Source organism: Patella vulgata, chromosome 1 (genome assembly GCF_932274485.2).
Source record: "Patella vulgata chromosome 1, xgPatVulg1.2, whole genome shotgun sequence".
Lineage (NCBI taxonomy): Eukaryota > Metazoa > Mollusca > Gastropoda > Patellidae > Patella > Patella vulgata.
The window spans coordinates 86,560,811-86,587,061 of record NC_065879.2 but is presented as its reverse complement, the minus strand read 5'-3'; the positions used below and the strand labels follow the sequence as shown (position 1 = coordinate 86,587,061).

General features: G+C 37.7%; 2 protein-coding genes across 3 annotated transcripts in view; one reads left to right on the top strand and one right to left on the bottom strand.

The window, feature by feature from the left end:
- The first annotated feature begins 1,580 nt into the window (after window positions 1-1,580).
- On the top strand, window positions 1,581-3,319 carry LOC126808855 (uncharacterized). The gene has a single exon (XM_050533901.2). It carries the CDS (start codon window positions 1,596-1,598, stop codon window positions 3,264-3,266), a length of 1,671 nt encoding a protein of 556 aa, XP_050389858.2. The 5' UTR covers window positions 1,581-1,595; the 3' UTR covers window positions 3,267-3,319.
- A 1,186-nt stretch (window positions 3,320-4,505) lies between these two features.
- LOC126808858 (aquaporin AQPAe.a) overlaps window positions 4,506-26,251 on the bottom strand; it is an 87,516-nt gene continuing 65,770 nt past the window's right edge. The window contains exons 4-8 of one of the 2 annotated variants that reach the window (XM_050533906.2): window positions 11,966-12,170; window positions 10,768-10,848; window positions 9,472-9,607; window positions 8,576-8,779; window positions 4,506-8,189 (exon numbers count right to left, since the gene is read on the bottom strand). In XM_050533906.2, coding sequence (XP_050389863.1) covers window positions 8,095-8,189; window positions 8,576-8,779; window positions 9,472-9,607; window positions 10,768-10,848; window positions 11,966-12,170 — 721 coding nt within the window. In that variant the 3' untranslated portion in view covers window positions 4,506-8,094. Of the gene's footprint in view, window positions 8,780-9,471; window positions 9,608-10,767; window positions 10,849-11,965; window positions 12,171-26,251 lie in introns of both variants that reach the window. The other variant, XM_050533905.2, reaches the window with a different exon arrangement.

Here is a 26,251-nt window from a genome sequence, read left to right as displayed (position 1 = left end):
CAAATGACCTAGTCTGTGTCGAATCGACGTTAAATCCCATTTCTCTCTCTGTTATACACAAAACGACTAATTAAACCTTTTCATTTTTGAACCATAAACTATAACACATACTTATGGAAGAACAATTACTGATTTATTTGGGCGACGTTTCGAAGAGTATTCTCTCAACGTTTTCAAGCAAGTACAGTAACAAATGTGTAGAGCAATTATATATAGACAAGAAATAACAACAATTCAGATACCGTTATAACTTCGCCCAAAATAAAAGTAATTTGAATGATATTGTCAATATTCATTTTTCATTATCTATTTTTGACCTATTATATCAAGAACGGCTAGCTTTTTATCTAAATCTTACATTTATTACATTTTTATCTCAAAATTCTCGAAATGTTTAGTGTTTCGATTAAAATCGATTCGTCGATTAAGGAATTAAAATATCGGTCAATTAGCTTAGTATCTGTTCTCGGGGCTAACTGTAGAAAAAGAGCTTACGTTTATTACATCCCGAAAATGCTCACTCAAATATGTGTTTAGATTGAACTGAAATGCAATTGTTTGTTTCCTAAAAAAATTTTTGATATTAAACAAACAACTACCCCTATACGCTTCCGTACTGAATAAAAACCGCGTCATTTAGACTGAAATTCAATTGTTTGTTTACCAAAAATTAAGAACAAAAACAAGTCGAAATAAGAGTTTTACAAAATAAATAATTATGAATTTTGAGGAATGTATCAGTTCGATTGAAATTCCCTTGATTGTTTATAAATAATTAAAATAAAAACAATTCTTGACACATTTATTGAATAAAGATGTTTAAAAATAATTATGAATGAAAATGTTAAGAAGAGTGTCATTTATCAATTGTTTATTTACAAGAAAATAAAAACAATGCTTGCTAAAATTATTGAACAAAGATACGGATGAAAATGTTAAGGAAAGTGTCATTTATCAATTGTTTTTTTACAAGAAAATAAAACAATTTATTTGACAGTTAACTGTTCAATCAAACGTACATCAAGTGATCATTGCTGGACAATAGTTCACCGATAACAAAATAATAAAATCTAATCACTTGAGCCTTTAGTTACAACAGAATTCAATCCGCGATCAGAAATCTAATCACAAATGTCGTTAGTAACAATAGGATTAATCCGCGATCAGATCAACTTTAACTCAATCAAACATGGCAGTTAAAACAACTGATCAAGGATTAAGTGAGTTGAACTGTCAGTCCCTATAACACCATTCAAAAAATCAAACTGGCGGGAAATCGAATCACTTAATTAGGAACGAATGAAATCCGGCGATTTCATTGGTTAATTAGTATGACAGGTGATGAGTGAGATGATTAACTCGAGTTTTGAAAGTTTATGTATAAAACTAAGGCGAATTCTTGAAACTTCATTCAACACTCAGTTTTGAGTTGTTAAACAGTTCTACATTCTCTTGTGCTTTAAAACCTGTGTTTGTTTATTTGGCTTACCAATACTGTAATAGTTAAACGTGCTTAGCTTACAAAAACTGTGTTTGTATTTGGATTATTAGTTGTGAACATTTCCATAGTAACAGTAAACTTCTTCAATAACAGAATGAAGCGTAAGCTGATAGACGCCTTCGACAGAGAAGAACAGAAAGCGCCCCGCCTTGAGCAGTTCAAATCAGAGAGACTCGTGCCAGCATTACCCCAACCGTCGGCTTCAGCACAGCCTATGCCCACAGATGTAGATCTTCATAATGTTATGATGAACTTTGTAAACATTTATGAGAAGCTTGACGCTAGTGATGAACTTTTGGAGAAACCGAACTATTCTTACACAGAGTTAGTTTATTTAGCTATCTTACGCTCTCCAAATTTTTGTCTACCCATAGGCGAGATTTACAAGTACGTCCAGAACAGATTCGTCTTCTTCAGAAACAACACTCGGCTACATTGGAGAAATGCCATTCGTCACAGTTTATCCAAGACCAAGTGCTTTACCAAAATCAACCTAGGCCGCGGTTCCAGCGGATCATCAAACAGAAGTTGCTTCCTGTGGTCCATCTCTCCTGCCAGTATCATCAACTTTGCTCGAGGTGATTATAGACCCAACGTAGATAGAGACAGTGGTACCAATACATTGAGATGGGGCTACTATCATACCAACGCCGGAAACTTCTGGGATCAGATAGCTGTTGTCCTTGAGAATAAGATAGAATTCTTCAAAGCTACAGCTGCGATTTGTCCTACACCTGTCAAAGTCTTCCAACAACAGATCTGCAACCTACCAAACCAAAGTGTTGAATCGTCCACGAATATTCCACAGAGTGCCATCATGACCCAGTCTACAGAAGCATCGCCTGTTTATCAGCCTAAACAGGTAATAACTCAGCAACAAGCCAAAGTCCAATCAACGCCACCACCAAATGTTGTATGTCAACCCAATGGTACCATCTATGCAACACCAGTCAGCACCCAGTCCACGCCACCACCAAATGTTGTATGCCAACCAAATGGTACCATATACACCAGTGCTACGCCTGCAGGATATTCCAATTCCACACCAATTGTTTACTCCAGTTCCACACCGATTGTCTTCAACTCTTCAGCGACTGACGGCAACACCAGTACTGAGAGCGAACACGTCCTTTCTTCAAATGGTTCCTATTCTTCTCCAGTTCTAAACGATTGTAGTCGACTCAGTTCTAATTTGTCCAGTCCGATCAGTCTTCCTTACGACATCGGTACCTCCTGCTACCAACCTGTTAGTCCACCACCATCGAGTTCCTGCATGCAGAGCACCCCTCACACCGATGTCAGCCAGCTATGGAATCAACAGAGTCCTGAAATCACCAGCGGTAGCTTCACCAAGGACAGTGGTATCGAGCTATCTTGCTCCGACCTCGAGTCCTTCCAAGAGTCCATCCAAGACCTGATCCCACTATACGAGACCGCATCTGGAGACACAAAGCAAATTTTCCCAGAAATAGATTTGAGCAGCTATGCTCATGTGCAACCCAGCCAAAGAAACATCCAAGAGACAACTTCGTTTCCGACACACGTCGTGGGAACCCAACATCTCCACCCGAATGTGATCCCACAGACTAACGCATCAAATAGTGCTATCATCACCAACTCCAATGGACAATACCAACCCTTTTCCTATACTACGTATCCCCAATACAACTTCAGCCAGGCAGCAACGACGGCGATTCCGAACCAAGTGTATACGTTCAATGCTGCTACCAACTCCTACCAACCAGTTCAGTGGTATCAAGGCTAAATGTGAGTGATCCGAATAGACTTCTGTGATAAAAACGTGCTTCGTTGTGATTTTAATTGTGATCAAAACGAGCTATATTATTTTACGAAAAATAACTAAAAAAACATAAAAAAAATATATCCATTGATGGGATATTATTTTACGAAAAATGACTCCAAAAGATGTGCTGAATCCATTAAAATGTGCTACCTTCTTTTATGAAAATGGATAATTTAAAAATGTGATGCATTGTTTTATGAAAAAATTAACTTAAAAATCATATAAAAAGTTATTTTATGAAATTAATTTAATAAAACAAAATTGTCATATGTGCTAATTATTTTTAATTATTATTGTATTGTGCTAAAATGATTACAGGAAACAGATGTCCATGTGCTAATATTTTTATTGTAGCTATTTATAACTAATGTTTGATGTAAAAGTGCTTTTCGTATTCATATATATTATTGATCTCTGTAAATATATTGTTAAAAATAACATTATTTATTATGTAAATAATTGTTTATTTATTCTATTCTAACCATTATTTATTTAATAAATTGATGAAAGATTGATTAACTTCTTTTTACTCTTTTTATGGTTGTTTTAGCAATTTTAGTTTAGGTGGTCGAAAGTCTTGAAGAAATGGGGATTTACGTTCTATTGTTCTGTTCTGGCTGGGCTAATGAAGACGGGTATATGCTATGAGGGAAATTTTGACTTAGCAGCGACACCATGGCCTACTCTTATCAAATTCCAACTGTCAATGGATCATTTATGTGCACACCAATGTATACACAGGATCTCGGTTTTTCGCCCCATCCGAATGAGTAGACAGCTGTCCTCTCTGTCTTTCTCCACGTCCATGTTTTGAAGAGCCAAGAACAACTGTGTGTCTGTGGCTTAACTTTGGAAACATTTGGGTCCCCGCGGTAGTCGTGTGGTTTGGACACTGGATGAAACGAAGTTGGGGCTTAACGTAGCCCAGTCTAATGAAGACAGGTGTGTAATGTGCATTGTGGGGTATTTTGTCTGGGCAGTGAGTGGTATTTCCGCTTAGTTTTTTTTTTATCGAACTCTAGTTTTTTTTTTCCATTTCTTGTCAGACCCTAGACTGTCATTGAGTCTAATGACATGGTTGTGGTTCACCTGTGTCTGGTACGTGGTATAGTACATCGGTCCACCATCAAACAATCAATTGCAAGTGATTGTTTTGGTATAATTATATCATATGCCAAGGAAACTCTCTTTATCTATAATTTTCCACATTTTATTTCTTATATTAATATTTTACATAATTCCCAGAAAATATTCATCAATAAAAGAAATAATACATACAGCAGTCAGGAGTAGCACATGACACAATTATATAGAATTAAAGTTACAAATGAAATGGGGTTTAACGTGGTATACTGTTCTGTAAGATTATGATGTAAGATTAATGAAGTATGGGGGGGGGGGGTGTTGGATGGCTGAATGGTTAGCGTGCGCGCGCTGTATCATAAAGTCTGTCATTGAGTCGACTGACGTGGTTTCGAATCCCCGGTTGTACGTGGCAAGGAGTAGGGTCGCCTGTCCAACCTCGTGGGTTTTCTCCGGGTCCACCGGTTTCCTCCCACTGCTACGCACAAACAAATTAAGTAAATAAAATTATAACCATATGTTAGTCCCGAAATGACCTAGTTTGTGTCGAGTGGACCTTAAACCCCATCTCTCTCTCTCTTTCTCTCTCTCTCTCTGATGAAGTATGATTGTTACAGTTTTTATAATAGTTTTGTTGGATATCTTGAAGAAATGAAATGGGGTTTAACGTCCTATTTTTCTGCTCCGACTGGGCTAATGAAGACGGGTATATGCCATAGCCTACAGTGAGCTATGAGGGAAATTTTGCCTGAGCACTACGGTCTACTCTTATAATATCAAATTCCAACTGCCTAGGGATCTTTTACGTGCATTCCAATGTGTACACTGGACCTCATTTTATTTCCCCATCCGAAAGACTAGACCGCTGTCCTTCTCAGGACCTCCATCCTATACCACTGACAAGGGGAAACCATGCCGGAAAATCACTTGATAAAGAAGAGAGAACACTCATGGAATCGTCGCCAGAAATAAACTTTTTAAGTAACTGGTATTCCATATAATTGTGTCATGTATTATTCTCATTCAGTTACTAAATTTAGTCAAGAGTTGAATATACAATGTAAGTTTTTAAAATGATAATTACATATAGTTCATAGCAGGGGCCTCAGACCATTGGATGTGGTCCGATGGTCCAACATTGGAAAAAAAACCTGACATATTTTTTTTCAAAATAAATAAAATCATTTAGGTGGGTACACACATAGGAAGAGTGGAGTGGGGTCAAAATGGCGGCCCTACTTTGAATGTTTGTCTATTGGAAATGAAAATGTGTTTAACGTCCTACTGTTCTATACAGTGTGCTATGAGGGAAATTTTACATGCATGCCAATGTATACACAGGACCTGTTTTTAATCCCATCCGAATGACTAGACAGCTGTCCTGCACCACTGACAAGGGGGAACCACGTCGAAAAATCCTGATGAATTGTCTCAGCCAACATGTGATCTCCAGGTTTGCGAGCCAGCGGCTTACTAACTTTGCGACTCTGGCCCCCGTTTGTCTACTGTCTATTCCACATTATTTCAATGAATATAGGAGAGGGACCCGTCCTCTGAACATGTGCCTGCTCTATTCATTAAAAAAACCCATTGTAGCAAAGATGAGGCAAGCTAGGCAAGGCATGTTTTTCTGGGAGAGGGGGGGGGTGGGGTTGTCTGAATATACTTGGACCACCACAAAATTTACATAGTAGGCCCTTCCTCCTATTTATTTACAACAATTATTAGGATTAGTTAAGATTCTATCTGTATAAAACCTGTACATATCCCAATATGTTGGTGTAATGTTTTAGTTTAACCTAGTAAAATATGCCAAAACAGTGTTTACAGAAGACTGAAACTTTAAAAATATTTTATGGTGGTGGCCTCCTCCCAACCCCAGAGGGTGGATGACCCTCCCACACTCTCCCTATCGCGCTACATCGGCTGCTGCGCAGCCTCGTGCCTCCGGCGTCACAGATTGTCAACATTTTATATAATTTCATTTGCGGACCCCCCCCCCAATATATATTTCGCGGCTACGCCTCTGAGGTGAGGGACCCCTTCTCTGAACACGTGCCTGCTCTATTCATTAAAAAACCAAAAAAAACAATTCAGGCAAAGATGAGCCTTTATAATTAATATTGCAACAAGCTAGCCTTTATAAAACAAATGATATTAATTACAATTTGCTAAAGCTTTAAAGCTACATTATGGGAGATTAGATAAAGAGCTGGCAGTTCTCACTATAATAGTTAAAAACTAGATACTGTAAAGGGAATTTGTGGAAAATTTCAGTCAAATTGATCCACTATGAACCAAAAATTTAGCGATTGAATTTTGGGCCTAGCCTCGATCATTACTAAGGTCGGTACGATAAAATACATAGTCTTGATTATCCATTTCTTGATTTGATTATGAATGAGAGTAGAGGATACTCTCCTCTTTGTCAAGCAAATGATCGATAAAGATCAAAGAGTATCCTCGCGGAAACGTCACTTAGTATTACACATGTAATTGTGTATCAATAAAATTGTACCTTGAGTTAATATATTCAATTACTAAATGCCAAATCAAAGAAGATCTATAATTCTTGTTCTGGAGGGGTTGGTTGACAAGTTTTTAGACACAGTTATTTTATAAACCAGACTAGGAAATAATCACAAAATGGACGATTGATAAAGATGTGATATATTATCAAAACTGTCTGCATCATGTAATAGATGAAATCTCTGTTGAACAATCAGAAAGCCTAGAAAGTTTTAAATATCTCCAATCTGTTTAAAACACAGATCCTATTTCGTTTTTATAGTTCAAAATTTCGTTTTACTTGTCTTTACTACACTTGGATCTGGAAGAGTTGTTATTTAACTCGTGTTCTGAATGGTGTCAGGGCACGGAACTGTGGGTAATCCACTAGTAACATCAATGATGATTGGTTAATCAAATGTCTGACATCATAGGGTCATAAGTCGGTCTTTTGACCCCTGATGTGACCTATCGCTATAACTTGTCAGATCTTCATGTAGTGTAGGCCATCGAAAGTATAAAAAAACGAAACGAAATATAGATCTGTATTTTAATCAGATTGAAAAACATCCCTTTTGTCAATTATGAACTAATCCATTTGTTAGATAACAATATGTTGATTAGAAGAGTTCATTATTCACTTAGGGTGTTTAATCAGATTGATATATCTCAGAATCTGATTCACATGCAGATTCTTGCAGGCCTTAACGACTAAATACTTGATGATTTTCACATAATATATGACAAATTTTCAAAAATGCAAGATAATCTTTTGTCCACTTAGAATTAAGCAGATTAATCTTGTTGTTTTTAAAACATTTTTGGATTCAAAGGATTCTTATAGACAACCATTAGGAGAATCCAGGTAAGTTATTGTAATATATATACATGTCAAAAATTTATTATTTGGCCAATATGTATCACTTTGGGTGTGCTCGATTGTCAGTCCGGAACGTCCCGAATTGACAGAATTGCAATCAAGTGATACGGAATCAAGCCCTGTCACTGTTCTGCCAGTTCCGACAGCTGAGGTGGTGTGAGTAGAATCGTGACATATTTTAAGTAAAAAATATGTTTCAGTTGTCATGATTGGTTGAGATATTTTTTATGCAGTCGGCACATGCATTGTACTCCGAAATTTTCCTTTCCACTCGATAGACACTATTTTTGGAATTGAGAGAATTTAATTCTGGAACGTTCAATCGAGTATCCTCGTTGTCTTTCTGACTGGATTGTAATCACGGACAGCAGAGGCACCTAGAGATCCCGATGACACACGGCACCAACCAGTATCTAAAACAAAAAAATACTATAAATCCAATGTTTGTTACTGCCCGTTCTTCAGTCCGTCTGCTTTCAGCAAAGTTCAAAGGTCATAAAATATATAAATTAACCATCCGTCTGCTTTCAGCAAAGTTCAAAGGTCAGAAAATATACAAATTAACCATCCGTCTGCTTTCAGCAAAGTTCAAAAGTCAGAAAATATATAAATCAACCATGTCGTCCCTGATATGCACTAACATCATCCAATGAAATCTCTTCATTTGTTTGTTGAAGCGTACGCTTGTTTCGTGGAGGTGGCGGGGGAATTCGACGGGGGTTCGTATCGAAGGCTTGATAAGCCTCGTTTTCAAGTCCTGAGTGGTTAACAGGATTATATCCAACGTAACTCCGCCTACCTACTGGTTCGTAATTTCCGTCTGGATGGGAATGTCTTTCTGGACTACGTAAATGTGCTGTGTAGTGATTTTCGCTACAATGGCCGCTACCACCACACTGTGTTTCTGCTAGACCGTTGCTATAGTGATCTGTACTGGTATTATAATGTGACGCGTGATTCGGTGTGGTTGGCATGTGTTGTGGAATGCTTGTGATATCGTCATCTACAAAATCAGAAAAATAAATCAACGTTTTATTTTTAAATAAATGAGAAATTGACAATACTGGAGTTATCTCCCTTCTATCATCAGAGTTAGTCCTCACAATCCATGTCCACTATTTGTCATGCAGGATTGAAACCACTCCACCACATGATCTAAAACGCACACCGTAAACCACTTGCCCCCCCCCCTCACACACACACACACTTCTTATTTAAGACAGATTTCTGCAACTCAAGTTTTACATAAATGTGCTGCCCTAAGGTTTGACCGAACTCAAATTCATTTAACAATCTGGGGTGGGGGGGTTGGATGGCTGAATGGTTAGCGTGCGCGCGCTGTATCATAAAGTCTGTCATTGAGTCGACTGGCGTGGTTTTGAATCCCCGGTTGTACGTGACAAGGAGTAGGGTCGCCTGTCCAACCTCGTGGGTTTTCTCCGGGTCCTCCGGTTTCCTCCCACTGCTAAAGACCCCTATGCGCAAGCGAATTATTGAAATAAAATTAAACCATATGGTGGTCCTGAAATGACCTAGTTTGTGTCGAGTGGACATTAAACCCCATTTTTCTCTCTCTCTCTCTCTTTAACAATCTTATTGTTTAAATACTATATTTCCTAAAAGACCAAGTCCAAATTTATGGCCAACTCTCCTCATTAATCAAATTAAAAAATAAAATTATTTTCCATCACTTACTGTCCTCAAAATCAGGATAATTTGATGCAGTATCAGCAGCGATATTTGGTTTCCTTCGACTTCTCCTCGGATCAAATATATACTCATATAACAACCCTGATATAACACCACCAGTTAATGGTCCAGCACAATATATCTAAAATAACAAACACAATATATCTAAAATAACACAATATAAAATAACAGAATAAATGAAATGAAATGGGGTTTAACGTCCTACTGTTCTGCTCCTATACTGGGCTAATGAAGACGGGCATACGCCATGCAGTGTGCTATGAGGGAAATTTTGCACGGGCAGCGGCACTATCGCCTACTCTTATATCAAATTACAACTGCCAAGGGATGTGTTACGTGCATTCGGTTTTTTATATCATCCAAAGGACTAGACAGCTGTCCTTGTCAGGCCCTCCGTTCTGCACCACTGACAAGGGGAAACCACGTCGGAAAATCCAGATGAACTTTCTCGGCCAATGCAGGGATCGAACACCCGAACTCCAGGCTAGCGAGCCAGCGTCTTAACCACTTAGCCACCGTGGCTCCCAAATAACAGAATAAATGAAATGAAATGAAATGAAATGGGGCTAATGAAGACAGGCATACAGTGTGCTATGAGGGGGGGGATATTTTACCAGGACAGCGAAACTACGGCCTACTCTTATATCGAATTCCAACGATAATGTGTACACAGGACCTTGGTTTTTCGTCCCATCTGAAGAACTAGGCTGATGTGCAAATAAATGCATATAGACCTTTCTCACACTAAACTGGTGTGTAAATAATCCCATTGTTTATCAGAATTATGGAAGTGACGGACGAAGACATGGGAGTATAAAAATCTGGAATTTGTTTCCTTTATGAATTATTATTTCACAATTGTCTTCTTGTTATGTTTCAGTACTCAGGGGGATCACTAGGCTAGCCTGGAGGTCGGGTGTTCGATCCCTGCATTGGCCGAGAAAGTACATCCAGATTTTCCGCCATGGTTTCACCTTGTCAATGATGCAGGACGGAGGGCCTGACAAGGACAGCTGTCTAGTCATTCGGATGGGACGAAAAACCGAGGTCCCGTGTACACATTGGCGTGCACGTAAAAGATCCCTTGGCAGTTGGAATTCGATATAAGAGTAGGCCGTAGGCCAAAATTTCCCTCATAGCACACTGTATGGCGTATGCCCGACTTCATTAGCCCAGTTTAGGAGCAGAACAGTAGGAGGTTCAACCCCATTTCATTTCATTTCATTGCAGCACTCAGCTTGTAACATTTTGTATAATGGGAGATAACTCTTGAAAGCTTACCCATATATTGTCCCAATGACTCATGACAAATGCTGGCCCAAGAGATCTGGCAGGATTAATAGCACTACCAGTAAAACGAAACTGAAATTATAAAATAATACATGTCCATTAATAAATAGTAGAAAACTAGCATGCCAATATTTTTATTATTGTAATGATGGTAACCATGACAATCAACCCTGCTGATAAAAAAGTAAGACGTTAACCTCCATTTCCCTGCATTGGCCGAGAAAGTTCATCCAGATTTTCCAACGTGGTTTCCCCTTGTCAGTGATGCAGGACAGAGGGCCTGAAGAGGGCCTGACAAGGACAACTGTCTTGTCGTTCGGATGGGACGAAAAACCGAGCTCCTGTGTACACATTGGCGTGCACGTAAAAGATCCCTTGGCAGTTGGAATTCGATATAAGAGTAGGCCGTAGTGCCGCTGCCCGGGCAAAATTTCCCTCATAGCACACTGTATGGTGTATGCCCATCTTCATTAGCCCAGTTTAGGAGCAGAACAGTAGGACGTTAAATCCCATTTCATTTCATTTCATTTCATAACCTTCATTTCATTGAAATCTTGGAAAGCACGTACTTACTCCAGGATATGGAGGAGTTGGGTGGTCAAGTGGTTTAACACATGCAATTTAGAATTAGATCATAAGGTCTGTTATTGAGCCAAGTGGCATGGTTTCGATCTCAAGGAGTAGGGCCAGCCTTGTGGGTTGTCTCTGGGTCCTCCAGTGTCCTGTGTTATTCCCAGCCTGTACCTGACAAAGAGTAGAGTCGCTTGTCCAACTTCGTGGTTTTCGCCAACTCCAATGGTTTCCTCCCCTAAGACCCCAACGCACTGGCGAATTATTGAGATAAAATTGAACCATATGTTAGTCCCAAAATTACCTAGTTTGTGTGAGAGGATCTTAAACATCATATCTCTCTCTTTCTCTCTGGGGGAGAGGGGATGGTGGATGGCCGAATGGTAAGCGTGTGCGCGTTGTACCATAAGGTCTGTCATTGAGTCAACTGGCATGGTTTCGATTCCCCGGTTGTAGTGACAATGAGTAGGGTGGCCTGTCCAACCTAATGGGTTTTCTCTGGTTTCCTCCCACTGCTAAAGATCCCTACGCGCAAGCGAATTATTGAAATAAAATTGAAGATATGTTAGGCCATCTCTCTCTCTCTCTCTCTAAAACATTTGACAACAGATCAACTTACCCCTGCTAAATGACACAAGGCTGCTGCGATACCAATAGCTAGTGGTTTACTTCCTAGTTCACGTCTGTTCGGATCTATCGTCGCAAATACCGAGAAAACTAAAATATAGGTTAATATAGCCTCTATACCAAAAGCTTTCCAATGATTTAATCCGGTCATAACACGGGTAATTCCCATTTCATTCTGACAAACACCAGGAGTTATTCTGAAAATATACAATTAAAATCTTGTTATTATAACCCATCAAAATATGTCAAATTTATAAGCTAGAGGGGTGACCGTTTATTGAAGAGATTGAGCCACTGTGGCTAGTTTTTCCTACCATGCATAATGCACCACTGACACGGGGGAACCAAATCGGAAAATCCTTATGAACTTTCTCGTCTATGCAGGGATCGAACATGCGACCTCCAGGCTAGCGAGCCAGCGTCCTACCCACTTAGCCACCATGGTTTCCCGCTTTAATAATGAACCTATACATACATTGTGTACAGTTGGAAATGTACACATTGGCGTGCACATAGAAGATCCCTTGATTGGAATTCGATATAAGAGTAGGCGATAGTGCCACGGACCAAGCAGAATTTCCCTCATAGCACACTGTAGTCCATTCATTAGTCCAGTGGGAGCAGAACAGTAGGATGTTAAACCCCATTTTCATTTCATTTATTAAACGGATAACACCAAAGAATTACTTCAGAGGGAATTTATTCTGGCCGCTTACAAGGAGATGTTTCTGAATAGAAGTGGCTACTGGTACACATTCTATTATATTGTAATATTGGGGCTAAAGCTGTCTATTGCAGGTCTTTCTTTAGGTCTGAAATGTTATCTAAATTATTAATTAGACATTAATTAACCTATCTAGACCATAATCAACTCTAGATGGCATCGCTAGCCTGCGATCTTTTGTGGATTGTGAGCCGATTTACTGCATAACTTTCCTTCACGATTTAAAGATTAAATGAATAATTAAGACTATGCTGTTTATCGTAATGATGATCAAGGCTAGACGGAAATTCAATCGCTTTGTTCTCAGTTCATAGTGGATCAATTTGAATGAAATTTTCAGCAAATTGCCTTTTACATTATGTAGTTTTTAACTCTTATAGTGAAAACTGCCAACTCGTTATCGAATCTCCCATAATGTATCTTTAATTATTCATAATTCAATAGATCAATCATTATCTAAACTTTTATCGCAAAAACTTGTGACCAGTTTTTGTCTCATTGATCATTTTTTAACGTGTTATCGTATTTCTGACTGGTGATGAATCACGGGTTTACAGTACACTTCAGATCATTTTATCGATGGATTTATTTATTTTTTTTTCTGTATGAACCTGCAATAATATGATTCTGTATGAAACTGATATTATTATTTAAAGTAGCTAAGTCCGTAACTCAATATCATCCAAAATCTTCGACATTGAAAACACAAATTTTTAAGCAATTTAAATCAGCATTGGTGTTGTGATCTTACCTGGAAAAAATGGGCTTCTGATATCCAATATTTAAGACAAAATAAACATTTTTACCATTGGTACACGAATCGTGTACCATAATGCGTTTCAGCGCCATTTGTAACAAGGTGCTCAAATAATGAGCTAGACATATCCCACAAGTCAGGTCAAACGGTGATATCATATTCTAATTTGGAGAGCATGCGCAATAAATAATATAGGTGTTGAATGGAATAAGACTTCTGGCGTATTTCACCGAACATAACTGATGACAATTCACAGTAAAACGGACATGATTGAATGTAAAACAGCTTATATAAATTCATATTACATTACTATATGTGTTGCGAGTCATTTGTGCCAATTACTAGGTCCAAAATATTAGCGATTTAGCTCCTTTAATATGAAAAGTACCACATGTAATAATATCGGAATATAATATGAAAATATGACTAATAATATTTAGAATAATTTATACAGATGATAAAACTAAATGAGTTAGAGAGAGTTTGCCATAACCATGTTAAAGTGGATTTTTACCAAGGTTTAGGTTATAATAATGGCGGTTATAAATAAGGGTGTGTAAGCAGATAAAGAAGAAAAGTAAATGAAGCAAGGGGATCCAGAGTATTTTTAAATCATTTACGAGCCGAAAGATGAATAAGGAATTAAAGAGGTTGTCACCCATGAACTGTGATGTTAGTAGAGGGTTTTTGCCGTTGATTGCCTCCTAAGGGGGGAAGGGGTTTGTAGTCAGATAAAGAAGAATAGTAAATGAAGCAAGGGGATCCAGAGTATTTTTAAATCATTTACGAGCTGAAAGATGAATAAGGAATTAAAGAGGTTGTCACCCATGAACTGTGATGTTAGTAGAGGGTTTTTGCCGTTGATTGCCTCCTAAGGGGGGAAGGGGTTTGTAGTCAGATAAAGAAGAAAAGTAAATGAAGCAAGGGAGAGAGAGAGAGAAATGGGGTTTAACGTCCACTCGACACAAACCAGGTCATTTCGGGACTAACATATGGTTTTTTTAAATTTTATTTACATAATTCGCTTGCGCGTAGGGGTCTTTAGCAGTGGGAGGAAACCGGAGGACTCGGAGAAAACCCACGAGGTTGGACAGGCGACCCTACTCCTTGCCACGTACAACCGGGGATTCGAAACCACGCCAGTCGGCTCAATGACAGACTTTATGATACAGCTCGCGCCTGCTAACCATTCAGCCATCCAACCCCCATGAAGCAAGGGGATCCAGAGTATTTTAAAATCATTTACGAGCCAAAAGATGAATAAGGAATTAAAGAAGTTGTCACCCATGAGCTGTGATGTTAGTAGAGGGTCTTCGATGCTGATCGCCTTCATTAGTTCCTCTTCCTTAAAGGGGCATTATGGGAGATTTATAGAGAAAACGTCATTTAATTCTTGTTTGATAACGATAATAGTACGGCGACTCGTAATCTTTGAGATGTTTTGTTATCCTCTTCCGCCATTACGATAAGACCTCTATGTTCTTTGCGTATAAACTTAAAGATTCGTTATGGGAGATTAGATAAAGAACTGGCAGTTCTCACTATAATAGTTAAAAACTAGATAATGTAAAGGGAATTTGCTAAAAATTTAAGTAAAATTGCTCAACTCTGAACTAATACATTATCATTTGAATTTTAGGCCTAACCTCGATCATCATTACTAAAGTTGGTACGATAAAAAACATAGTCTCGATTATCCATTTTTTTTATTAAATCATCAATGAGCGATGAGCAACAAATCGGATTCAAATCCAGTGAAAATTTGACACATAACATCTAGAGTTGATTATGGTCTGGATAGGTTAATTAATGTCTAATTAATAATTTAGATAACATTTCAGGCCTAAAGAAAGACCTTCAATAGGCGGATTTAGCTCTTGTATAATGTATGTTTAAAAATTGTTTTCCTTCCGTGGGGGGAGGGGGGAGGGCCCAATGGTTAGCATGTGCGTGCTGTATCATAAGGTCTGTCATTGAGTCAACTGGCGTAGTTTTGATTCCCCGGTAGTAGGTGACAAGGAGTAGGGTCGCCTGTTTAACCTTGTGGGTTTTCTCCAGGTCCTCCTGTTTCCTCCCACTGCTAAAGACCCCTACGCACAAGCGAATTATTGAAATAAAATTAACCATATGTTAGTCCCGAAATGACCTAGTTTGTGTCAAGTGGAGGTTAAACCCCATTTCTCTCTCTCTCACCTTCCATGAGACAAAAGATTATGTTATTACAAACAAATTATCACACCCACACTCGTGTCAGTTAGTTTTAGATTAATTCTTGTTATTGTAAATGGATATTGTCTGATGCAGTTACATTCATTAATAAATGAGCTAAATCTATAGGTTTTTATTTTGGCTTCAAATGTTATATAAACTATTATTTAGTCATATTCATAATAACACAACTTTATAGATTTACTACTTCTTGTTTTATTACATCCAACATTTCAATACTCTTACAGGTATCTTTATCAAGCAATGATCAATAATGAAAAACAACCTTACATTTCATTTCACTTACATAATGTATCTTTAAGTGAAATTTGTGCTTTTAGAAACAGATCTCCTGGGAAGTAAGATTTAAATAAACTTTCAAAACAAGTAATATAGTATTCCTTCGAGATCTCATGTAAAGACAAAACAATGTTAAATACAGACTTGAACCGAGATAGATAGACGATATAGACGATGAAACAAATCGCAAAAACCCTAGACAATGTTAAACATGGACTTGAAGCAAGATAGATAGACATATCCACGATGAAACAAATCGTAAAAACCATAGATAAATAAGTTCTGTTTTACATTAGTGTCAGTATTTCTTATTCTCGGAATTAAATTTCAGACATTCGTATTAAAGGGCCTTGGGGCTGTTTCACGCAATTTTTACTAAGATAAAATCCAAATTTTAGTAATTTGATTGGATAATATTAGATTAATTTTAGTGCTTAGGCAATCAAAATTGAACTATCTACTAATATTTGGATTTTAACTTAAATATACATTATGCAAGAGCAAAATCTGCTTATTACAAGTCTTTCTATAGGCCTGAAATGTTATCTAAATTATCAATTAGACATTAATTAACTTATCCAGATCATAATAAACTCTCGATGTCAAGGCTAGCCTTCGATGTTGGCTGGATTAGATTCCTATATGCCGCTAACGGCCGTTGATAATTAAATCAATAAAAGTGGATAATCGAGACTAAGCTGTTCATATTAATGATTTTAGTAATGATGACTGAGACTATGCCAAAATTTCACCCGCTTCTTTCTCGGTTCATAGTGGATCAATTTGACTGAAATTTTCAGCAAATTACCTTTACACTATCTAGTTTTTAACTATTATAGCGAGAACTGCCATCTCGTTATCTTATCTCCCATAATGTATCTTTAAGTTAAGATTTTGAGAAACAGGGCCCTGGTTCTTTCTAGTAATGTGGCCGAGAAAGTTCATCCTGATTTTCTGACGTGGTTTCCTCTTGTCAGTGGTGCAGAATGGAGGGCCTGACAAGAACAGCTGTCTAGTCCTTCGAACGATACGAAAAACCAAGGTCCCGTGTATACATTAGAATGCACGTAAAAGATCCCTTGGCAGTTGGAATTCAATATAAGAGTAGGTGATAGTGCCGCTGCCCGGGTAAAATTTCCCTCATAGCACACTATATGGCGTATGCCCGTCTTCATTAGTCCAGTATAGGAGCAGAACAGTAGGACGTTAAACCTTCATTTCATTTCATTTGATTTCGTTTCTCTTTAAAAGCATTATAGAGGATTTTTTTGTTGTTTTATAATCATGCATTTTTTGCCAGAACTTCTCTTTAAAGGGACAATTACACTCTTGGTGGCTTGACTGCTCCAGAAAATAAAAAATAGCCTTATTCTAAGTACTAGATATATTAGTGTCCTACCTGTTTTGTAAATTATCCACTAAATCCTATTTTACTTGTCCAGAGGGTTCAAAAATATTTTTAAATCCAAGTAACATTTGAAAAGCTTTACGTCAGGCTTTTCAAATCATTTAGCTGAATTTTTCCAATTTTTTAAATCAGGTGTGTTAAGATGAAATTTGTATCATCAATTAATTGGAATATTGTAAAATAGTACAATTTGTTGACCAGAATAAAGATTGGGGCATATTATTCAGTTACAACAAGAGTGGTATTGAGCCTTTAAATTATACTGTTTTTTGCCACAACTTCTCTTTAAATTATACTGTTTTTTGCCACAACTTCTCTATAAATTATATTGTTTTTTGGCTGTTTGTTCATACATTTTCAGTGATGTCATTAAATATACATCAATCAGAAGCAAGGTAGCATTGAATAACAACTCACATATTATAACATCAATATTCCTCTGGCCTTTTAATCATACATTTTTCTCTTTCATTCCAATATTGATAACGATCAAATTAATCATATTTGGCCTCCAATATCATACAAATCTAATGAATTGCTTGTGGAAATTTTTTTGAAGTCTTTTGATCATGTAAATGTCCTGACGGAAAAGCATGTTTTGCCCTTTGTTGTTTTCTGTTGTGTTCTAGCACAATCGGCTAGTCTATCCATCATTATACAATGAAACTGGGTTTATTCTGATATGAGATTCCTGGCTCTGATTTATTGTCACATATTGTGCTATATCATGTTCGTAATCTGGCCACAGAACAGTTCAGTTAGAGAGAGAGAGAGAGAGAGATAGAGATAGAGAGAGATAGAGAGAGAGAGAGTTTAATGTCCACTTGACACAAACTAGGTCATTTCGGGACTAACATATGGAAACTGGATCTGGAGAAAACCCACAAGGTTGGACAGGCGACCCTACTCCTTGTCATGTACAACCAAGGAATCGAAACCCGCCAGTTGACTCAATGACAGACTTTATGATATAGCACGCACGCACACGCTAACCATCCAACCCCTCCCCCAGAACAGTTGTAGTCGACAAGATCGATGTAGAAATATATCGTTATCGATATGTTTAGAATCATTTCTAATCTGTGCAAAGTGCAAAAATATAATATGTTAATTATCGAGAGATAAATGGGGTCATTTTGGGACTTACGCATGGTTCACCTTTTTTTTGAATACATCGCCTGCATGTAGGGGTCTTTAGCAGTGGGAGGAAACTGGAGAATCCAGCGAAAACCCTTGTTGGACAGACAATCCTACTTCGACTTGCGTACAAACTGCCCCCGACCCAACCCCACATCTTCCTATTTGACTCAATAATAGACTTTATGGTTTGGAAGATATTTAAGAACCCCCGCGCAACAGTAGTACAAAACGTTTTTTATTTACTGTAATTTGTAATCACATATGTTTGGCCAAATACGCTTAGAGTCCAAATTGAATGGCAGTCTTTGGCATCTGATTATTCCAGTCTATACAGGTAGTATTCTCTTGTGGAATATGTTTAGCCTCATTCATCAAGTTGCTTCATTACAAATGGAACCTGAAAGCATTCTGGCACGCGATTTGTCTGCCAATTTTAAAATTTTCATTTTGTCTGAAATACTGGATCTGAAGCCCATCTTTTCCTGGTAAGATCATAACGTCAATGTTGACTTAAACCGACAAATAAATCGTGTTTTCAATGTCAATGACTTCGGATGATATTGAGTTAGAGACTTAGCCACTTTAAAGGGACAATAACACTCTTGCTGGCTTGAAAGCTCCAGAAAATAAATAATATCTCTATCTAAGTACTAGATGTTTAAGTGTCCTAAATTATCCATTACATCCTATTTTACTTGTCCAGAGGGTTCGAAAATATTTTTAAATCAAAGTTTCATTTGAAAAGGTTTACGTTAGACGTTTCAAACCATTATGTTGAATTTTTCAAAATTTCTAAATAAGGTGTGTTAAGATGAAATTTGTATCATCAATTAATTGAAATATTCTAAAATAGTACAATTTGTTGACCAGAATAAAGATTGGGACATATTATTCAGTTACAACAAGAGTGGTATTGAGCCTTTCAATTGATTTAAATTGCAATGTCGAAGACTATGGATGATATTGAGTTAAGAACTTAGCTACTTTAACTCTTACATACTGTGTCTTTAATGCACCATTATCCTTACTGCTGTAAGAATGATATTGCCTCCTTTAAATGTTTAAAATTTATCAATTGAGTACATTAGAGAGTGAATTAAGTCATGGAAAAGATATATACATGGTATATGTACAGCCTACACGTAATCTCTGGTTTTTTTCCTGACAGATCCAGCGATCTAACCCAATGATATGTCCATTTTGCATCATTAATGTTGTAGTATTGGGCAGCATGTGTTGATATTGAGGTGATATTGGGGTGGTATTGGGTAGTATTGGGTACTGACCGATTCAGCAATCTAACCCAATGGTTCATCAAAACGTTATACAGATCAACTAATTAATTGGACTTTCTGGATTCTGATTTCAAGACCCAGGGACTCTTTGTTTTTGTAGTAAGGAAGATGTGATCAATTTGCGAGGTACTGTGTAACAATATCGCCATGGCCTGTGTTTAACCCATGCAGCTTATTATATCCTACAAAGGCCACATCAATCCGATTTTCTGTTTTATTATGGAATAAATGTAAAAATTTTCCTTCTTATTTGTTTGAGATAAAAGACGTATCTAAAAACAAAAGTACTTGCTTGCAAAATTCAAAAGTTTCTCATTTGTTCAGGAAAAAAGACTAATTAAAAAACCAAAAGTACTTGGATATACAGTTTAAAAGCTTTAAGTTTCAAATTTTTAAGTTTTGAAATTTTAAACAAAACATCTTTCACGTGATTCAAGGTGAGTGGCCAAATGGGTAATGCATGCACGTTGGAGCACAAGATCTGTCATTGAGTCAGCCGGCGGGGTTTCGCTTCCCCGTGTACGTGACAAGGAGTTGGGTCACTTGTCCAATCTCGTGGGTTTTCTCCAGGTCCTCCGGTTTCCTCCCACTGCTAAAGACCCCTACGCGCAAGTGAATTACTGAAATTAAATTAAACTGTATGTTAGTCCCGAAATGACCCAATTTGTGTCAAGTGGGCTTACCCCCCCCCCTCTCTCTCTCTCAAAAGTTTCTCATTTGTTAAGATCGAAAAAAGCCTAATTTAAAAACCAAAAGTACTTCCTTGTACAATTCAAAAGCTTTTAATTTCAAATATGGAAGTTATGAAATTTTAAACAAAATATCTTTAACATGATTCAAGTAGTTATTCATTTATCAAGACTCTAAAAAAAGGGGGGGGAGGGGATTGGGTGTGTATGTGGCCGAATGGATAATGCGTGCACGTTGGATCAAAAGGTCTGTCATTGAGTGAAGTGGCATGGTTTCGATTCCCTGCTTATACTTGACAATGAGTAGGGTCGCCTGTCCAACCTTGTGAGTTTCCTCCAAGTCCTCCGACTGTTAAACACCCCTACGTGCAAGAGAAAAATTTAAATAAAATTAAACCATATGTTAGTCCCTCTCTCCCACTCTAAGTCTAACGAATTGAGTGGGTTAAGTTTTTACCAAGACCCCGAAAAACAGAAATCAAATTGGTATGGCCTTCTTGTACCACGCTGGTACCTAATTACCACAAGTTAATGAATAAATATCCAAGTTATAACAAGCACGTGCTAAGAATGTGATGAAACTTGTTAGGTTGTTACTATAGACTGGACATGTTGAAGCCAGAATTGATTATGTATGTTCAGTGGAATAAAACGAGAGACAGATTATTCTGATCAAAGAGAGAGATGGATGGGGTTTAAGCCCACTTGACACAAATTAGGTCATTTTGGGACTAACATACAGTTCAATTTAATTTCAATAATTTGCTTGCGCATAGGCTTCTTTAGCAGTGGGAGAAATCCCACGAGGTTGGACAGGAGACCCAACTCCTTGTCACGTACAACTGATGAATCGGAAACACACCACCTGACTCAATGACAGATCTTCTGATTTCAGGTGCATGCATTAAACCACTAGATGATGCATCCCGCCCCCGTTATGTTGAGACTGATAGATCACTAAGTTAGCTTTCTATTTCTATGGGGAAAAAAAAAATTCAAATAACAAAGATAGGTTGCTAGGCAACGACACATATGTCCACAGTGGGTAAATCATCCGAGTCGTCAACATGCGTTGGCTCATATTTATTATTTTGTAGATAATGGGAGCATTTGATATCAATTTCATAAAGTTCAGATAACTTTGGTTGAAGGAGCATTCACAAGGTTCTACAAAGTGGAACAAGGGCCTCAACTCTAGAATTAATTAACAGAAATTGCTGATCTTCAGCTGGAGTTTTTGTTTCACTAATAAAAATTATGCATATAAATTTCATATGAAGGCAATGTTACATATAATATAAGGGAGTATTTTGTCAGAGTAGTAGCCAGTAACAAAAGGGTTGAATAAAATAGTTTACTGTGGCAATTTCCCAAATAGAATAATTATACACCAGATGAACTTGGGCATACAGCTTTAATTTGATTTATAACTTAACACATAAAGTTAAACGAGTTTACTTAATTTACCCTAGATGAATGTGGGAATACAGCATTAATTTGATGTATTATTTAACACAGACAGTCAAATGAGTTTACTTAATTTAATCCAGATGAACTTGGGAATACAGCTTTAATTAGATTTATTACTTAACACAAAAAGTCAAATGAGTTGACTTAATTTACCCCAAATGAATGTGGGAATACTGCTTTAATTAGATTTATTTATACAAACTGTGGAAAGTCAAATGAGTTTACTTAATTTACCAATTCTGTGAATGAGGATAATGTTTATGGCGGCAATACTGATTGCTGTCTATTGACTTCCAGACTCCGGGTAAATTGTGGCAAGAGTTTTAGAATTAGAATTAATCTAATATAATATATATACAAGAATACTGGGGCCTGTTTCAGGAAATTTAACTAAGATAAAATCCAAATTTTAGTAATTTGATTGGATAATATTAGACTGATTGTAGTGCTTAGACAATCAAAATTGAAGTATCTACTAAAATTTGGATTTTATCTTAGTTAAAATTTCGTGAAACAGGACCCTGAACATGTAGAGAGAGAGAGAGAGAGAGAGAGAGAGAGAGAAAGAAAGGAGGGAAGGTTTAACGTCCACGCAACACAAACTAGGTTATTTTGAGACTAACATATGGTTCAATTTTATTATAATAAATCGATAGGACACAGGTCTTTAGCAGTGAGAAGAAGCCGGTGGACCTGTAGAAAACCCATGAGGTTGGATAGATCAGGTGAATAGATCAGGGCTGGAGGGGCATGGGGGATAAGCGTCTACTGCTCTGTACAGACCCGCGCCTGTAATGATACAGGCTTCACTCAAGAGAAAAATAATATGGTTACAAGAAAGACGTCTAAGTATCTTTAAGAAATGGTGGACATCACTGCAGCGGTCGTGTGTTCATATTATCAACACGCAAACCCATAATAAGGAAGAAATTTACTATTTTAATTAAAGCGACGTTTCATCCAATTAAAGATACATTAGTTAAGAGCTCAATCTGCCCATTGCACCGAGAAAGTTCATCCAGATTTTCAGGCGTGGTTCTCCCTTGATAGTGATGCAGGACGGAGGGGCTGACAAGGAAAGCTGTCTAGTCGTTCGGATGGGACGAAAAACCGAGGTCCCGTGTACACATTGGCGTGCACGTAAAAGATCCCTTAGCAGTTGGAATTCGATATAAGAGTAGGCCGTAGTGCCGCTGTCCGGGCAAAATTTCCCTCATAGCACACTGTATGGCGTATGCCCGTCTTCATTAGCCCAGGTTAGGAGCAGAACAGTAGGACGTTAAACTCATTTATGCCCATTGCAAGTCTTGCTTCAGGCTTCAGATGTTATAGAAATTATTAATTAGACCTTTATTTACATAAAAAGCTCAAAATCAACTCCGTAGAGGCTCGGACGGCTTGGATTTAAACAGTCGTCCTTTTAATAATTAAATCATTAAATGGCTGATCAAGCTAACATCACTGACATCACTATCAGAGACTGCCGATGAAAAGGCCTGCCAATTGAGGCTACCATAGCCATTGAGAATGTTACTTATAATCTAGGATATCGTCTGTCAATCAAACAATCGGCAGTTCTCAGAGACAGTGCAGAGACAGTTGATCCTTTTTTTCTAGTCCAAACTTCCAACAGTGGCAATTTCGTTCAGAATAAAGTAATTTGACTGAATTGTTTTTTAAATAATTGTTATTGCAAGAATGGCCAACTCTTTATTAAACTCTTAACTAATGTATCTTTAAAGATACATTATGGGAGAATCGATAACGAGTTGGCAGTTCTCACTATAATAGTTAAAAACTAGATAACGTAAAGGCAATTTGCTGAAAATTTCATTCAAATTGATCCACTATGAACCGAGAACTAAGCGAATGAAACTTCTGCCTAGCCCTGGTCATCATTACTAAAGTCAGTACGATAAACAGCATAGTATCGATTATCCATTTAATCGTTAAATCGAGAAGGAAAGTTATTCAGTAAATCGGCTCACAATCTACTTACGACCGCATGCTAGCGATGCCATCGAGAGTTGATTATGGTCTGGATCAGTTAATTAATGTCTAATTAATAATTTAGATAACATTTCAGGCCTAAAGAAAGACCTACAATAGACAGATTTAATATTATAGTTTAGAAATAGATACTGAAAATGGAATATATTGTAAATTTCAGTGAATTGTTATAGCAAAAGAATGGCCAATTCTTTATTAAACTAATGTTTTAATAGAGAAACCATTTAGAGTACCCTCAACAAAACGTAGCTTTAATTAAAATATTAATTGTGTTCCATATAATGTTTCTGTGTTTATTACGGAGGGGAGTTGGATGGCCGAATGGTTAGCACGTCCACGCTGTATCATAAGGTCTGTCATTGAGTCAACTGGCAGGGTTTGGATTCCCCGGTTGTATGTGACAAGGAGTAGGGTCACCTGTCCAACCTCGTGGGTCATCTATGGGTCCACCAGGGTTCCTCCCACTTCTAAAGACCCCTACGCACAAGCGAATTATTGAAATAAAATTGAACCATGTGTTAGTCCCAAAATGACCTAGTTTGTGTCGAGTGGACGTTAAACCCTCTCTCTCACGCTTTCTATTTATTACTGCTAAATACCCCTCAAAGAAGATATTGAAGCCCTGTGTTTGTAGTATTAACATGTTCATCAAGTACATCCCAACAAACAGAAAACACCACTAATGCCTTTACCATATCTCTCTCTCTCTCTCTCTCTCTCTCTTTCTAGACTGCCTCAACCGGCTCAGCTCATGTACATCCAAACAAATATAAAACACCACTAATGACAGACAGGCCTTTCAACACATCGTTTCTGACTTTACCATATCTCTCACCAATAGCATGCTGGATACCACAAAAAAATGGCAGATGCACATGTAACACACACGTGTGCAAACATCTTTAAGTTAAAAGTAATATGGGAATAATGTGCCGACTTCAATTCTTTGAATGTAAGTAATCTGTAAAATGGATTGTGAACAGCAGTCCAACAGATGCTATGTCAGATGTTATTTCATGAAAACATTCTCTTTGAAACAAAATACAGAAAGTTTTGTTTTCTCAGATTTTTTGTTAAAAATGTCGGAATTCGTTTGACACATTTGTGAGTGAGTAACGCCAAATTAATGTTGATGTTAAACTGCTGAGAAAACCTTGTAAACTAATGCCACTTTGAAAATGAAAGAGAGAAAGGAATTAAACGTCCACTCAACAGCAACCAAGTTATTTTGGGACTACTCCTTGTCACGTATAAGCGGGGAATCAAAACCATGCCACTTGACTCAATTAATGCCACTTGTGATTTCAATCGCATGTGTTAAACCACTAGACCACCCAACCTCCATGAGACTTAGAAATGAAGTACTGCATCAACCAGCTAATGAGAGAGAGAAATGGGGTTTAACGTCCACTCGATACAAACTAAATCATTTCGGGACTAACATATGGTTAATTTTATTTCATTAATTCGCTTGCACATAGGGGTCTTTAGCAGTGGGAGGAAACCGGAGGACCCGGAGAAAACCCTTGAGGTTGGACAGGCGACCCTACTCCTTGTCACGTACAACTGGGGATTCGAAACCATGTCAGTTTACTCAATGACAGGCCGTATGCTAACCATTCGGCCATCCAACCCCCCACCAGCTAATGAATACCAGCATTATAAGTCAGACAATGTGCTGTGAGGAGAATTTAGTCTTTACAGTGGTGATACAGCCTATTCTTTTTTTTTAATTCCAACTGGCAAGGGTTCTTTTACGTGCACGCCAATCAGGCCCGTAACTTGGGCCCGTAAAAGTTTGGCCCCCCCTGTGAAAAAATTTTCGATCATAAAAAAAATAGATATACATTGTCCCTCAATATTACAGCACCCCCGAGAACACTTCCCGCCCCCTCGTTGCTCTGAGCTAGTTACAGCCCTGACGCCAATGTGTACACCTGACCTCTCCATGACCAGACACTGGGTCAATTCAAGTCCTGGGTTAAGGTGGTGTAGTGTCTCACACCAGTTAGAACAGTGGGTGAATTCAAGTCCTGGGTTAAGGTTGTGTAGAGTTTAACACCAGTAGGATCAGTGGGTCAATTCAAGTCCTGGGTTAAGGTGATGTAGTGTTTAACACCAGTTAGATCAGTGTAGCACTGGTGTAACGCTGTGCTAACTCAACCTCAGACCCCCTCTGTATTTGAAATCAGTCCGAGTTAAGGTCTGTGGTGTTGAGGTTGTGTTAACCCAAACACTAACTCATACCTGAGCCCCTCATTTTGTCTATATTTTCAA